At 38.8% G+C, this 16,599-nt stretch overlaps 2 protein-coding genes across 2 annotated transcripts; both read left to right on the top strand.

The window, feature by feature from the left end:
* Nucleotides 1-3,124: 3,124 nt before the first annotated feature.
* rnf7 (ring finger protein 7) lies at nt 3,125-5,239 on the top strand. Its single transcript, XM_053320103.1, has 3 exons — nt 3,125-3,301; nt 3,451-3,498; nt 4,767-5,239. Exons 1-3 carry the CDS (start codon nt 3,136-3,138, stop codon nt 4,883-4,885), a joined length of 333 nt encoding a protein of 110 aa, XP_053176078.1. The 5' UTR covers nt 3,125-3,135; the 3' UTR covers nt 4,886-5,239.
* A 2,383-nt stretch (nt 5,240-7,622) lies between these two features.
* On the top strand, nt 7,623-15,575 carry grk7b (G protein-coupled receptor kinase 7b). The gene is made up of 5 exons (XM_053320145.1): nt 7,623-8,222; nt 8,390-8,827; nt 9,819-10,090; nt 13,231-13,525; nt 15,333-15,575. The coding sequence occupies exons 1-5, from the start codon at nt 7,623-7,625 to the stop codon at nt 15,573-15,575; spliced, it is 1,848 nt and encodes a 615-aa protein (XP_053176120.1).
* Nucleotides 15,576-16,599: the final 1,024 nt, after the last annotated feature.

Raw genomic sequence — 16,599 nt, 5'->3', positions numbered from 1 at the left:
ATTCCCTATCAAATCAAAATTATATTGGCACATAGCACTGACATGCTTTGTCAAATGTCCACTTTAGCTGTTAATAATCATCATTTCTGTTATTTCTCCTCTTAGTTTTGTATGTCTCACTATGAGATGATTTTTATTTTTTTTATCTATTTTTAACATATAACTGTGTCTGTGTGATACACCATGTGGGTTGAGGCAAGAGTTTGGCATGATGGACTAAGTACTTACACAATGAAACAGAAACATTATGTGAAGCTATTCAACACTACAATCACCATGAAACCTATATGGTACTGTAAAGACTGCACATATGTTGACTACATTTATATTCATAGTAAATGGTGAAATTCTGTTGCAAGTTTTGGCATTCGTCTTTAGGCGTGTTACTTTTACCTCACTCAAATTATTTGAACTAAACCTGCAGTCATCATGTCTTGGACACTGCCTCCAGCAAACAGATGCAGAAACATACTGTGGATAATAAAGTTTTATGTAAAATGACATCTATATCCAGACCAATAGCAAGAGGAAATTCCAGTTTTTATGGGCTGTTTTAGTTATTTAAATGTTTCATAAAACATTCATGATTATTTTGCTTTTGGGAGAGCAATAACTCTAATTCATACATATTAGTAACAAGTTAGTCAAGAGTATATCCTTTCCTCTGTGACCACCCAGTCGTCCTAATAATCAATCAAATCCCAACAGCCAGCTGGACATAGTTAAGAAACTCTACATATTTGGAGCAAGGGAAATCTATTGTGTGATAAATCAGTTTTATGGAGCAGACAGACACATTAAGATAAGGGTGGTCAGCTCTACTTAGCCCAGTTCCAAACATCGAAACTGCTGCCCACACCTCACACTCTATCCAGGGATTTAACAGCCAGAATAAAATGTGAGTTACAGACACGGCCCTTTAGTTGGAGCAACAGGCCAAGACCAGATTCCCCTCTAAATTTAGGGATTTAAAATATTACTGGAGATGGTGAATTAATTATTTAAATTCAACACTTAATCTCATGTTCTGCAGTTTTCTGACTATTAAATGAAACTATTAAATATATATTTTTTAATTTGGTTTCTGTTGGTTTGCAAATGGTTCCCACAAAAAGCATCCTTGTTTAAATTGTCTGCAACTTTAAAACATGTCTTCCTTAAAAGAAAATTACCCTCAGAACCCTTCACCCTATTTTTCATCTCCCAGTGCACCCACGTGCATTTTTGAAAGCATCCTTGAAGTCATAGGTGGAGTAGGAAGTCGGCCTGCTGGGACACTATCTGTGCTGGCATATTGATTGATTGAAACAAATCTAGACCTTATGTTTGGAGATAAAGGTCAAATTTTAAACAACAGGTCACATCTGCCTTTTGCTATGTCGTATTGCATATCATAAAATGGTATGGATGACATAAGTCTAAGCTTCACGATACGCTCATGAGAAATGTTTTTTATGAAACAATTTTTTTATAAAACTGGTAAATCACACAATCATAAGAGGTCCTTGAGTGAACCGTCATAAATGTGCACAAAGAATATTGAGCTGATGGGTCCAGTAGTATGTGAGATCAGCTGTAGATCAATACACATATTAACAAATGAACATACACACACACACACACACGACCAAACGCGTGACCTCATTCAATGCTTACACCTGGTGGAGCATCCAAACACACTACATCAATGATGACTTGACAGCATACTCATATCTCAGTTGGCCCCTGCACTTTTTTCCAGCTATCAAGTTTTTTTAAAGGAATTCTCAAGAAAAACAGATGTTACTGAAAGAGTGTGAAAGACTGTATACTTCTGACTTAAATGTTAGAATAAGGCGGTACTACAAAGCATAATTGATTTACAGATTTACTTTTGTAAATCAATAATGCTGGATAAAATTACACTGTCAAACTAGGTTTTAGTAATTAATGAGCTGGCATTGAAACCCACAATTTATCCATAATATTTGTAGGTGTAAGATGGCATTACTGAACACCTGTGCCATTAAAAATCATTCCTAGTTAAATAAACAATTTGCTTTCATCAGAATTGTATACGAAGCAATTCCTTAACCTCCATATTATTTTGTTCTTAATTGTTTCCTTATCATAAGCAGGGCACTGATACTTTTCCACAAATGATCCCATTGACAGCACATTGTAAAATTTAATGTAGGAGCTCTCCTTCACATTTGAAATGGAGTACTTTATTATCACTTGCAGACAGACATGTTTGTTCTAATGGTATCTTTACACTGAAACTAAATTATTTAACATCCCAAAAAAGAAGTTGGCTTTATTCACTCCACTCTTGACTGAACCACTCCCCTCAATATGTAATCAGTTGGATATTAGGTTAGATTATTTTACAATATCATTAAAATGAACTAAAGCGACAATACTGAGAGTTTGGCTAAAAGATAAGTGTATAAATCAAGGTCAAGCACAGCAAATAAAAACTTGGGTAAAAGTGCAATACTTTAAAAGGACAAAACAAGAGAGAAGTCGAGACAAGAGAAACAAAAGCATATCTTTGAAACATTCAGAAGAAGGACCACAATGTTATTTATTAGGGCTTCATCAATGTGCATAAACTTTACAGCATGAGAGAAAAACTTGTTAAGCCTGATTGAAGACAGGAGTTACTTGATTACCACATAGCCTTGTGAGGAGACGTATTTAGTGACATGAGTCACTTTCGGGGACACAAGCCAAGCTTAAGACCAGTCTAATTGGGACAGCTTGTTCAACTGGGGCCTCAACTGATGTAACACTGGGCTCATTTTTGGCATTATCAACACAGGCCAGAATAGGCTATATTCACAAATGGGCAATGCAAAAATAAATGTTTCTGCACATTCGTGACAAAGACCACAACTCACATGCATCAATGTCTTTTTTAAATCTCTTTTAATTTTTAGCTGGATAGACTTGATGAATGAGTTTAAACAAATGTTCCTTAACTTTAGTGATAGGTCCTAAAAAGAGGTTCAGGGGCTTAAACTGTGTATACCCTAGAAAACAGCGCCCTCTCCTGTCGCTATGACAACAAGACGCTTGCCAAATAAGTTAGCATCGCGGCTAGCATCGCCTTTTCCGTCCATTTTGTTTAGCTAAGCTAGCTTTGCAGCAGAGATGGATGACGGTGACGAGCCTAGTATAGTCCTCTCTCACAACACCTCTTCAGGCTCTAAGTCGGGCGGGGACAAGATGTTTTCCTTAAAGAAGTGGAATGCCGTAGCCATGTGGAGCTGGGACGTTGAATGTGATACTTGTGCCATTTGCCGGGTGCAGGTGATGGGTGAGTCACGACAGCTGACACTGTTTAGTCGGCTATACTACGTTAGCTGAGCCAGTGAAGCTAACATGGCTAATCTTACCCGGCATTAACTAACAGACCTGCAGTCCCAGGCGTGGTGCAACTATAATATGTCTTTGTTTTATTTGCAGACGCTTGTCTCCGATGCCAGGCAGAAAACAAACAGGAGGACTGTGTTGGTAAGATAGTGTCAACATTGAAACGCTTGTTATTAGAGTTTAGTGTTTAGTCACTGTCAGCAGGTTAATCCAACCAGCTAACCTCACCTAGTTGTCACCGAAATCCACCAAGCCAGATAATCACAGAGGAAGCGACCTTAAATTCCTCTTTTTACTTATTTAATGTCAATCAAATGGACTAAGATCAGCCATTAGTTGCACAGAGAGACAGTTAAACATGTGATTTAGTTATATAACGTTTGCAAATGAGCGTGATAATGGCACAAGATAACATTGATAAGAGCTAAATGCAAGCTAATTGTAATACAACTAATCTCATAAGTAGTGTAGTGCTTAAAGACACATGTCATGAACTAGTCAACACGACAGTAAACCAGTGTGAGAGGTTTTGTGGTAAAGAGAGTTACTGGATACCTGCGCTGCAAACCACCGACATAATCTAAATTAATATAATTACCACTTACTGCTGGGATGATTCATTAATCATCAGAATATAACGGAGCAGTTTCGATTCTTGGTCAGCTGAACAAAAAAATATTTTCCAGTTTAAGGCTCTCAAGTGTGAGCAGGTGCTGCTTTTCTCTTATATCGTATAGGCTAAATATGCACATTTATCTTGATTTTGACGCATTGACTGGACAAAACAAGAAGATGATACAGATGATAGCTTCTGGGGAAATGTGCAAGGCCCTTTATCCTATTTTCTGATATTTCATAGACAGATATTTATGAAAAATCTTTTAAGGGTTAGGTTAAATGACATTGCAAGAAATGGTAAGGTGCAGCTTCACTGACAGTACTCAGTTCTGGTGCTATATTGTTGTCACTGAAAATTTAGGACTGTAATTAAAACATTCTCAAGGACAGATTTTCAATATAAAAAGCTTTAGACAGTGTGGAATACCCACTCATTTCTTCTGTATATAGCCATCTTAGAGTAATTGTGGTACGCATTATTTTTACAAAGTAAGATATAAGAAATACCAGATTTGTATGTTTCCTTTCTCTCTTTTACAAGTTTTTCTAATGTCAAAGCTTTTTAAGAATCACAGTGGAGTGTCCCCCCACCTTATTTGACTGCGCTGATGCACAACATAGAGATCAAGAGATGTGATTTTTGTAAAGGATGATACCGAACTAAAAAACATAGTGTACATACAATTAAGACCAACATGAATCAGTTTTGTTCCCTGTCAGTGCTTGTTTATTGTCTTTTTTACTATGTCACGCGCTTGATCTTTCATGGTTTGTCCGTCTCTGTCTTTCAGTTGTGTGGGGAGAGTGCAACCACTCCTTCCATAACTGCTGCATGTCTCTTTGGGTGAAGCAGAACAATCGCTGTCCCCTCTGCCAGCAGGACTGGGTGGTTCAGAGAATCGGCAAATGAGCTTCACCTCCAGGCAGTCTGATTCTCAGACCACACCTGTATGCACCTGAAAGTGGTGACAGACTTGACAATGATCGTTACAGAGCCACTGTCTACAACTCCTACTCCTCCTACATATGATTGCATGTTTCAGTACTCTGAGTGTCGAAGGAGGATGGTGGCTAAGATAAATCCCTGCAGAATCCTTGGTCACAGATTGGTTGATCTGACCTGGAAGGATGAAGAGTCATGAAGAGACAGAAGAAAGTTGATGCAGTGTTTGGTCATATGTGAGCTTTACATTATTATTTGTGGTGGTGTTTGGCACATCTTGAATATGTGACTCTCTTTTTAAAAATAATAAAAAAAAGTGTATAGCTGTTAATATTGTGGCCAGTGTTTTATGCATTATTTGTGTTTGAATAAGCTTTGTAAGTAATTCATATAAGCAAGTGGACTTCTGTGAATGAATTAATTAATTGATGAATGTATGTATTAATTAATACATTCAGCTCTACAACGTATATTTTAGCATCAATAGAAATGTGTCGGTTGCACCAAGAATTAAGTTTTTAAGTACTAAAATCTGAATCGGCTTTTTTTTCTTCTTTCATCAAACAGTTTTTGAAGAGCATCATTTTGCAAGTTTAAAAGTATTTATGTGTATATCTGCTTGTGTTCAGACATTCATGAAGTTTGGCTTCTATTCAATGAATAATTGGTTTTGTAGAATGCATAAATGTATAAGTTGATACATTTTTCATAAGAAATAGCATTTTGATGTCTGCACCAAAACACAGATATCATGTCTGGAGTGTAGAGCTTGAAGGTGAAGTTATCCAATCTGTTAAATTTATGTTTTTTCCCATTTGAAATAGTCATCAGGAATCATTACTGACTTTTAACCTTATAAGCAGCTCTTGACCTTAATATCAGCTATTTATCTCCATTGATGAACACACAAAATGGGCAACTTTCTCTGCACATTAACTTCAGTTTAGATGTCTGTACTGTCCATACGATCCTAATAGACTAGTATGTTACTAAACAACACCACTGGACAAAGATTTAGAGAACACAAAGCAGTTCCTAAAAGTGAAAATATCTAAAAACTTTACATGCCACCAGAAGTACTTTGGCAGTCGAAGAAAACTATGTGGAAGGCCTCCAGGCTAACCACAATACCACCACTATGTTTATGTTGTACATGTATGGTAAACTGGGCTCTTTCCAATTCCAAGCTTAACCTTCTCATTGCTTTCTAAGCAAACACTAAACTCAGCCAGGAGCAATCAAATTTACTGTGATAAATTTGCACAGTCTGGAATAATCACATGATTTGGTTTAATATTAGAATTTTTCTAGCATATGGAGTGCATCAACATTTTAGAAATGCTTTTGTGGATTTTTTAAAGCCTGTCATGTAGGACGGCTTGTGTTCCTTGTTGAGCATAGTTTCTTTGTTGGTGTGGTAATGTAAGAGGGGAGGACTGATTAGGATAAGGCACTTAGATCTGCAAATAATGATTGTAATATCGTAGCTTCAGACCTGTCTACCATTTGGGAGCACAGAAGTGAAGCAGGAGTTCCACACAAATAGGATGCTGATGTTTAATTGGTATTAGGGCTGCAGCTAACAATTATTTTCATTATCAGTTAATTCTGCCAACAACCTTAGGATCATTTGGTCTATGAAAATATATGAAAAAAATGAGCAAATGCACAACACAATTGCTAGAGCTCAAGGCGATGTCAGTGAATATCGTCTTTTGTCTTGAACACATCTAAACCCCAAAGATCTTCAATTTACTATAATGTAGGGCAGGGAAGAGTAGAACTCTAGAATATTTGAGAAATATTTGAGAAGCTAGACACTCATATTACCACCATTACCATGTGATACATGTTTGTACAGCAACGCTTCATACCAACTGTGGTCTCAAAAGACAAGCAAGCAATATTTCTGTGACACATTGAACCTTTTCAGTTTTGGAAGTGTAAAATTAGGTGTTCATGGTATATTGTCCACATAATATATACGTGGAAGTGTGGCAATAGTCCACTGTCTCCTGTAGTTATTGACATGGAGGAACACTGATGATCATTATGTGTTCCAGGGGCTTTTAATGTCAGCAGCAATGTTCAAGTGACTAAAGACACATTTTTCAAAATTGTTTAAACACTGATGAGTATTCATCAATGACTGCTTTGCTGATCTGTTGTGAACATTAATTTCCTAGGCTGCTTACTTAACCAATTAGTGCTAAATCAGTGATGTCCTCATTCTTTCCCCTCTAGAAGTATGAAGTGTGCTTACCTCATTGCCAACTGCACATATTATACACAAATTGCTCTCTCAGTGACTTCTTTATCCCAAAACAAGCTATAATCAACCATAACTTGTTTAGGTAAGAATCTGCCACCTCATCATGTCTTCTGGCAGCCCAATTAACGTGCACAGGCACTTTACATCTTCTAAAAATAGACTAGCATAAAGCCTCTTAAGTTCAGACCACGTTAAGTTACTTTCCCTGAGTGCCGTCTACAAATAAGCATGCCGAGACACTTAGCTACCAACAAATCCCTGAGAACAGTTGTACTTTTAATGCTCAAAGAGGCATGGCACAAAAGGTGGAGGATGTTCAGGACATAGGTGCTTGAGGTGCTCACTCTGTGCCTAGCCAGCAGATGAGTGAACTTGAGTGTTTTAGTTGATCTGGCCCAGCTGCCTACAGGTGTGCCACAGGATACATCCGATATGGCTGACCTGGTGGGACTAGACAACCTGGTGGCAAACACGGCCTACCTAAAGGCTCAGAAGATAGATTATAATGAGCTGAAAAAGAAGAGAGTCTCGCTGACGCTGCCCAAACCAAAGAAGTCGTACGCTCTCCAAGAAACAGCAGAGAAACAGTACGAGTCACTGTGTGAGCAGCAGCCTATTGGAAGGAAGTTGTTCCAGCAGTTTCTCCAAGCTTCTAATTCACAGTACATGGCCGCCTCAGAGTTCTTGGAGGAGCTGAGTGTCCTGACATTTGCTGAAGCTGAAACCAAAGAGATGTCTAAACAGAGAGTCCTCGCCAAATTCTGTCAGCCTGAATCCAGGAGTTTTTTTTCCTACCTTACAGGAGAGGCCGCTGAAAAATACAAGGAGTTATCAGACAAGAACTTTGATGAGTTGGTGATGAGCAAGATAAAAGAAGCCACACGGGACTTCTTGAAGGGTAAACCTTTCTCTGAGTACCTGAAAAGCAGCTACTTTTACAGGTTTCTGCAGTGGAAGGAGTATGAGAAACAGAACATCACTGACAAATACTTTTATGAGTTTCGGACGTTGGGAAAAGGTGGCTTTGGTGAGGTAGGTTTCCAGCATCTTGTGACAATATCAAATTGCTTTTCACGAAACACTTTGATGAACTTAAACCTGATATAAGAGTGCAGACACATATTTTATGATGGGATAAAATAAAAAAAAACAGCCTATGAATAAACCTGCCATAGAAGTCTTGTTGCTCTGTCTTGCAGGTGTGTGCGGTGCAGGTGAAACACACAGGCCAGATGTATGCCTGCAAGAAGCTAGATAAGAGGCAACTGAAGAAGAAAGGTGGTGAGAGGCTGGCCCTTCTGGAGAAGCAGATCCTGGAGAAAGTCAACAATCTTTTCATTGTAAACCTGGCTTATGCTTATGACAACAAGACCCACCTGTGCCTGGTCATGGACCTCATGAATGGAGGAGACCTCAGGTTCCATATCTATGATCTTGGGGAGCGGGGCATCAGTATGGAGCGTGTTGTTTACTACACAGCCCAGATAACCACTGGCATACTTCACCTGCACTCGATGGACATTGTGTATCGTGACATGAAACCTGAGAACGTACTGCTGGACAGTAAAGGCCAGTGTCGGTTGTCAGATCTCGGATTGGCTGTTGAGTTGCCAAAGGGAAAAATGCTCTGCCAGAAGGTTAGTGTGGTGAATCTTCCCCTAACTTAACCTACACTGTTAGCTTTAAATGCCACTATACAGTATATTTGTTCACTCACTACTACAAGTAGCTTACCAGGAGTAGATATGATGGGTGTTAATCCTGCTCTGACCGACAACATAGGAAAGCAAAACCGTAAATTACCCAAAATAATCTAATTAAAAGGTGCCTGGCCTCACCTGATCGTAGCCTGTTAGCATTATCTGGCTCATCTTTGCTTCACTAATACCAGTGATGGGTTCCACGTGTCTGTACAAGGAGATGAGTCAGGAGATTCATAACGATTGTACGTTCAGTAGAGATGGGATCTAAGCTGGACAACAAAGCCTAAGCCTGACCCTCAACTGTCAAACATTATCTGCTGTAACAATCTTTTATTGTCAGACCCTATTTAGAGTTATTTGTGTCTCCATGTTTCATTATTTAATTTAGTTTTCCATCATGTGGAGGCTGGTCAAGATGCTCTTTAACTGACTGAAATGAAATGAACTCTAAACTAGATTATTCTGTCTGGTCTTCCAAACTTTTCTCCAATGTTGAGAAAGTATATCATATTGACCTCACAGCAGAAAATCCTACTTTAATATCTTTTAAAATCTGTCTGTGGTTGAGTTGTGAGCATTTTAAACTAACTATAGCATACTTATTTGTTTTTTATGTTTATATTATTTATCTACACTGCTGTTTATAGCAGTGGTTCCCAACTTTTTTGTCTTTTGGCACCTCAAAATGAAGCAAAGTCCACTCACTCACGGTTTATCTTAAGTATCTTAAGGATGGTTAATATAAACAGAAGAAGTGCCATCACAGAAATACAATTGTCCCTGGCCACCAGAATTTAAACAGATTTAAAAAAACTCTTTACTTTAAGATTACACAACCTTTGTATAAGTTTTATGCCTGAGTTATGGAGGATTTGAATCCTCCCTTATTCTTCTTCTTCTTCTTCTTCTCTCTGTGTGCTGTCAGGCCGGTACGACAGGTTACATGGCTCCTGAGATTCTGAGGCAGGAGAACTACCGCATGTCTGTGGACTGGTGGTCTCTGGGCTGCAGCATCTATGAGATGGTGGCTGCCCGTTTGCCTTTTAAAGACTTCAGAGAAAAGGTGCAGAATGATGAGGTGACCCGCCGCACTCTGGAGGACGAGTGCAAGTTTGACCTCAAACGCTTTGATGCTCCCACCATAGATATCATCAACCGGCTCCTGAAGAAGAAAGTGCAGTACCGCCTTGGATGCTGGTAAGTTTTTCTCAAACTTAAGTTTGTCACACAAGGTTAGTTCCTTTAGGTGTAATGAGATAAGCAATTCATTACCTGGTCACACTTCTGATCCAATTAGACACAAACCCATGAAAACATGCTGTTATCCTGCTTTGTGCCATCCTATATTAAAAGGTCAGAAAAATATATTGCAGGAGCAACACATTCCTGCCAGCAGGAGGAGGTGCTGAATTTATAAAAACATTTAATAAACTGACATTTGTTGAAAACACAGCAGCCAAATCTTGCACTAAAACAAGGAAATATCAAATGCAATACTAAATCTCTTCTGAACTGCCCCTTTAGGTTATGTTATTTACTTTCATGTACTACATACTTCTTCCTCATATTGTAGCCACCTTATGGTTGACAGGACTTCTTTTTTTATTACATTTAATTTTTTATCACACAAAAAAAACATCTACAATCTCACACAAATGTATCACAGTAGGGACTTCCAATGTTAAGGTGTCTAATAACCCTAGCCCCAGGTATTTATCTTCTTTGCAACTAACATACCGAAACTAAGGGTCTGCTATACAGTATGTGGCAACGCAAGAGAAGCTTCAGAACAACAAAACAAGGAAATGCATCAGTTTCAATCTTTAAACCATACATTCTACAATGCCAAGATACAAAGATATCCTTTATATCATTATACCTTTTGAGGAGTTACATCTGTCACAATTATCAGATACATTAGGTTAGATTTTATTAATCTTTTCTCTAGAATAATGTAATGTATACATGACTTTGAATTGAGTCAACGTAAATGGAACCCGTCCATCCCCTCCCTCCAAGCCACATCAGTCAACTCTGCATTAAGATCTGCCTCCCAGACAGATTTGACATGGATTGATGTTTAGTTTAGTTTAGTTTATTTGCACAAAAAAGACAAGAAAATACATAACAAAAAAATAACAATACATGCAGATTTGTTGAGATTAGGAAAGTAGAACATTAACCAACAAAAAAGAAATGTGCAGGATGAGCCAATAAAACCCACCAGGGCTTGTCAGGTGGCCCTCCTATAGTGAAACATACAACCTAAAACTTAAGATTAAAGCAATACAGACAAATGCATACAAAGGCTGAACAAAAACATTAAAAAACAAACAATTAAAACTACAGTGTTACAAGTGTGTAAGAAAGGTGACAATTTACCAACACATAGAATATGATAATGAGAGTGATTATGATGTTGCATTACTTGATTGATCCAACAAGAAGAGTATGGTTAATTTTTTAAAATTATTTTAGACTGGTGCAATTTCTGATGTGATCTGACAAACGATTCCAACAGATAGATATAACCAACAATAACCTTATTGTTACAGAAAGGCTCAACCAACTCTAAAAAAACAGCCTCTGCTTCATCACCAATTAAAGCAGCAAGATCATTACAAGGGAAGTTAGAATACTGTCTTTAAGAAAGAGAGACACACCACCTCCGCTTCGATTTGACCTAAAACAGGGATAGTGACTATAAGCACTGATAGAAAACATCAATACTTTGTGACTGTTTAACCAGGTTTGCCTTAAACCAATCCAGTTACAGAAAAATGAATAGGGAGCATACCAAGATTATCAATAAAAGCAGGATCTGCTGTCCTGTTTAGAAACAATGACATTCATATAAGGGTCAGCATTAGAGAAAGGCAGAAAATATTTATCATCTTGGGTGGAGCTGGTACCTGTAGTCCAGAGTTGGCATAAAGAGTCCATGTCTATAAAAAGGGAAAAAAATAATTAGAAGTACAAAAGATACGAGAATATACACAGTGAATCCTGAGCGCAGCCCTAACCCTAACCCACTGAAACAGTCTGTGTGCATACTAACTTCCACACCAAGTGCTCAAGCTGTAAAGGCTGATAATTACACAATCAGATGTATTTTTCTTTTTTACATGTTACAAGTGTCATAATAGAAAACACAAACTTTGAGGCAAGATGTTTATAGTAAGGATGTTGGTTCATTCAAATATAAAAAGAGTGTTCCTTGGGTCGGTTTGCAAAATGTTTTAAATTATTTTTAACAAAATGTCTGACTTGTATATAATGAGAAAAGTGTGCTTTAGAAAAGGAGAAAGTTTGTCTCAGATCCATATAAGATGCAAAGTCATTATTTATGTATACATCTGTGATGGTTGTCAGACCTCCAATGAATAAAGGCCTGATCAGACTGGTATGGAATAAAATATGATTTAAACAAATAGGAGGTCGATGAACAAACTTTTAATGTGTTTTAAAATTTTAATTAAGTTTTCCAGGACAAAACTATTTTCCAACAAATGCAAGAAATAATCATTAGTGGAAAACACAAGAGCTGAAAGAGAACTGAAAGAGACTCCAGCTGCAGCCACTTGGGTGTATCAGAGAGCTCACTTTTATGAGGGAACTGATCTTGCCCATAAATTAAGGATGGGACCTCTTGTGGATGGATTTGGATGGGATTTAGAGGAAGTCGCCTTATTTTATACACTAATAAGAATAATAAAGCTATCCCACCCTAATGTGCAGAGGGTGAGAGAGATGTCAATAAAACTTTTTCACGTCACAATAGGAGAAGCACAGGTGTAAATGATCAAATTAACAATGTCTCCATTCTGTTTAGTTGCGTCACTTTCGGGATTGTATATAAAGCCACCATTAATGTCATTAGTAACAGCTGTGCTTTTACTAGATCTACGTTAAAAGATGTTTGCTGTGAAAAAGGCCAATCAAGCACAGTCTGCCCATGCTCACACACAGCTGTAAGAAAGAACTCTAATCAGCTAAATAATTGAGCAACTTGCGGGAAGTATTGTGTGTAGGGTACTTTCACTACTTTGACCTTTGACCTAGTGGATATCTTTTGGATGTGGATGGGTTTTTTTCATCTCACAACTGTGTTAAGAAAATTGCCTTATGCTGTAATGAATTATCATTACTCTGTTAAATGAATTAATAAAAAAGTAACCTTATGAGAATTTCATATATTACAGTATATCATCATGAAATTGATTTTTGATACTAATGAACAGTTACATCTGCCCCATGTCTAGTAAAACTCTCCAGTTTTCCAATAGAAAAAGCTTCATAAGTAACCTGTAATGTGTCTTTTTTTTCTTCCGTACTAGCGGTGGTGACCCCCGAAACCACACATTTTTCAACAGCATCAGTTTCCATTGTCTGGAGGCGGGGCTAGTGGAAGCCCCCTGGGTGCCAAAGTCCAACGTGGTCTATGCCAAGGACGCAGACGAGTTCAAAGTCACCTCTGAGATCAAGGACATTGAGTTTGACGCCAAGGATGAGAAATTCTTCAGGGAGTTCAGCACAGGTGCAGTGTCCATCCAGTGGCAGAAGGAGATGATCGACAGTGGGTTGTTTGATGAACTGAACGACCCCAAACTGTACAACAACGATTATGACTCTGTATGGAAATCCAAGACATGCATCATTTTGTAAGCAGCTCATCTACTCACTAAGTGCCTGGCATTACACTATACGTTAAGCACCATAAGTACCTTTAACAACAGCTTTTTGCCCTTTGCCTTAATCTAAATGAGTAGAATCATCCTGGAAGTTCGAGTCAAAAATGATGGCACATCTGTCCTGGTGGTAAATTAAAACCATAGCTCTTGTTTTAAGAATCATGCCCGGATGGAAACACATGCTGACATTGTGCCGCTGCTTTACACTTTGCCCCCTATTCCTGGTGAGACAGCATATCTCACTGCTTTCACAGTTTCCATTACATCACTCGGCCATTTTGGCAGGCTTAAGTGTTTACACGTGTTTGTAAACAAGCTGCATAGTGGCTGTGTGTCAATGAATGGCAGCAGAATCATGATCAGTATTTTCAATGATGTACCACATTGGTTTAAAAAGAGTGAAGTGTCACATAAGATGCCATGAAAGCCTTTCTCTCATGTAAGTGGGCCCACCGCCTGCGACCTCAGTGCCGCAGACTGATGTCTCTCAGTAGCAGACGTTCACCACTAAGTGCCGCTAGACGCCCATGAAGTGCATTCAACCTCCTGCCGCACTGTTCATCATCACCATCCCCCATTAGGCTGGCTGTGCTGCTCCGGTATTTACAAGCACTGGATGACTCGTTCAGCTTTACCAAGGGGATGCAGGGAGACAAATTGTCCTACTTTTCCACAAAAAAAAAAAGATATTAACAGCTTTAACAAGGCATTGCCAACCCTCTTTATTACCCCCCAAATCATCTTGTGTTTACAGGCTAAACATAACATAATAAAAACATGTGAACTACTCACAACATAGCAACAACAAACAGCGTAGCTTGTTTATGAAAATCTAATCTGTGTAGCCTTCACAGATGGTTACTTCTTGTATCCATATATGGAAACTGCTGCATGACAAAAGCTTCAAGTAGCAGAAAATCTACATCCAATTGGTGTTAATAAATATTGTAAGTATTGCATACTCTTGGATTTTTCAGCCCCTGATAGATGACAGTGATTACAGTCAAAACTTACTACAGCTTTTATCTGAGAACCCTCTGAATATTTCAGGTATTTTCTCAGACATTTTTGCTTGGATTTGACAGCGAGCAACAAAGATCCTTAACTGGACTGAACCCAGAGGCGTTGGTCAACATCTTAGACCTCTGAGATACTCGTGTGTCTGATTTTACCTGTGTCCAAAATACAATGTAGTCAAAGCATGTTTGTGCCAATCAAATGGAGTAGTTTTTGAATGTAATTTTGTAATCTAGTATTTATTTTTCAATGCTTTCTGTGACATATTTGGACTTGTAATGATTCAGATCATGCATTTTAAATGTGTCTTATCTTTTTTTAATAAATGTTTGGGCAATGTCATAAGGTGATGAGCAAATAAAACAGATTTTGGCTTGAGTGGGAAGAAAGCAACTCTCTACAACGTATCTGCACCACTTGTAAGGATTTTAGTTCTCAGTTTTTTTTTAACGTGATTCAAAGTTAGAGGATAACATTCATGCAGTTATTTTGATTATCCTCCTGTTGCTCAACTCATGTTTATCATCCATCATCATCTAAAAGCCAGCATCAGTTTGAAAAAAACAGGAAGGTGCTTGCGTCTTTAAAACAACTTCATGTCGCCTCAATGTTTGATTCTGAGTGCACCATCCATCACTCAGTGTATCACTCCAAAATCTGAGACGCATTTAGGTAATGAGGGACACATAAACATGTGTTGTGATAATTCCTGCGAGAGGGTGACCTTACAGGGTCGAGAAGTGGTTCCATTCACGCTCGACTGTCATGAGATTAGAGAGTGGTTCAGATGGAAATCCAAGACGCAACATGATCATCATCGGCTGAGAAGGCAGAGTGGGGAGTCCACCGTGGACGATGTGACGACAAGACAAACACGGCAGAAGGTCTCCACGAACATGTTTTTACCAGGCGCCTACAAGCCTCTGCCAGGGTTTAGTTCCCACCGGCCCGTCACAGTTACTGCTGCCCTCTAATACACAAACACACACACTGTGCACAGATCGTTGCACATTTGCACTCATGCATGCAGACGCACACACATACATACAAATCTATGCATCTTTACATGCTTGTGTTACAGCTGATTGTGCAGGAAACCCCAAACCTCGAAATAAACACATTTATACACACTCTTGTACACACCCACAATGTCTCTCTCTCTCTCATACACACACATATACACACACATACACATACACACACACACACACACTCAGCCGCACACAATCTTATTACCTCTGCAGAAGCAGGCATGGCGTTTTAGAGATCAAAGCAGGACAGGGTGTATTTGGTATCTGCGTTTGTTACATGCCCATGCTCTGGATTCACATCAAAGGCATGTGCCATACTTTAGCTCAGCCCTGGCATCCTCAGGATGGTATCACACCCGTGATATTGCTGCTGTTTCCCTTCTTTGGGTATGAGTATGTACCTGTTTTTGTGCATTCCCCGCAAATGTGTGCGTGCCTGCATTCACATTGATGTTAACATGAAAATTGCACAGATTGGTGTCTGTATGTGTGCTCTGGTGTGTGAGGGTGTGTCTGTGAGTATTTAGGATAGGTGTGAAACTGGTTAAACAGGGAGACAGAATGTCCATTGTCTATGAAAGGAAAGTGAGTGCCAACCATGTGGGAGAGAGACTGAACAGGAAGAAGAGGGAGGGCAGGTCGTTGCATGCTGTCTCACACCCATAGCCAGCATGTTAGTGGCGTCTTTATTATTTTGGTTTAAAATCAGCTTTTCATGGCATTTTATTTTACCACAGTGTAGAAAGCTCAGGACTTAGAAGCAAATAGTATAAGCCTCATTGTGCTGAGCCACCAGAATGACCCTGATACTGCTCAGGAAGTGTTTCGTTTTTGGTTAACGTTCAATTTTTCTAAGCTTCATTGCTTGAATTCTTAACATTTCCACAAATAAGTGAATTCCTGCATGGCGGTCCAACAGAAACAGAGCGTGTGTGTGTGTGTGTGTGTGTGTGTGTGTGTGTGTGTG

Source organism: Scomber japonicus, chromosome 6, assembly GCF_027409825.1.
Source record: "Scomber japonicus isolate fScoJap1 chromosome 6, fScoJap1.pri, whole genome shotgun sequence".
Taxonomy (NCBI): domain Eukaryota; kingdom Metazoa; phylum Chordata; class Actinopteri; order Scombriformes; family Scombridae; genus Scomber; species Scomber japonicus.
This window is presented reverse-complemented; position numbering and strand designations above follow the sequence as displayed.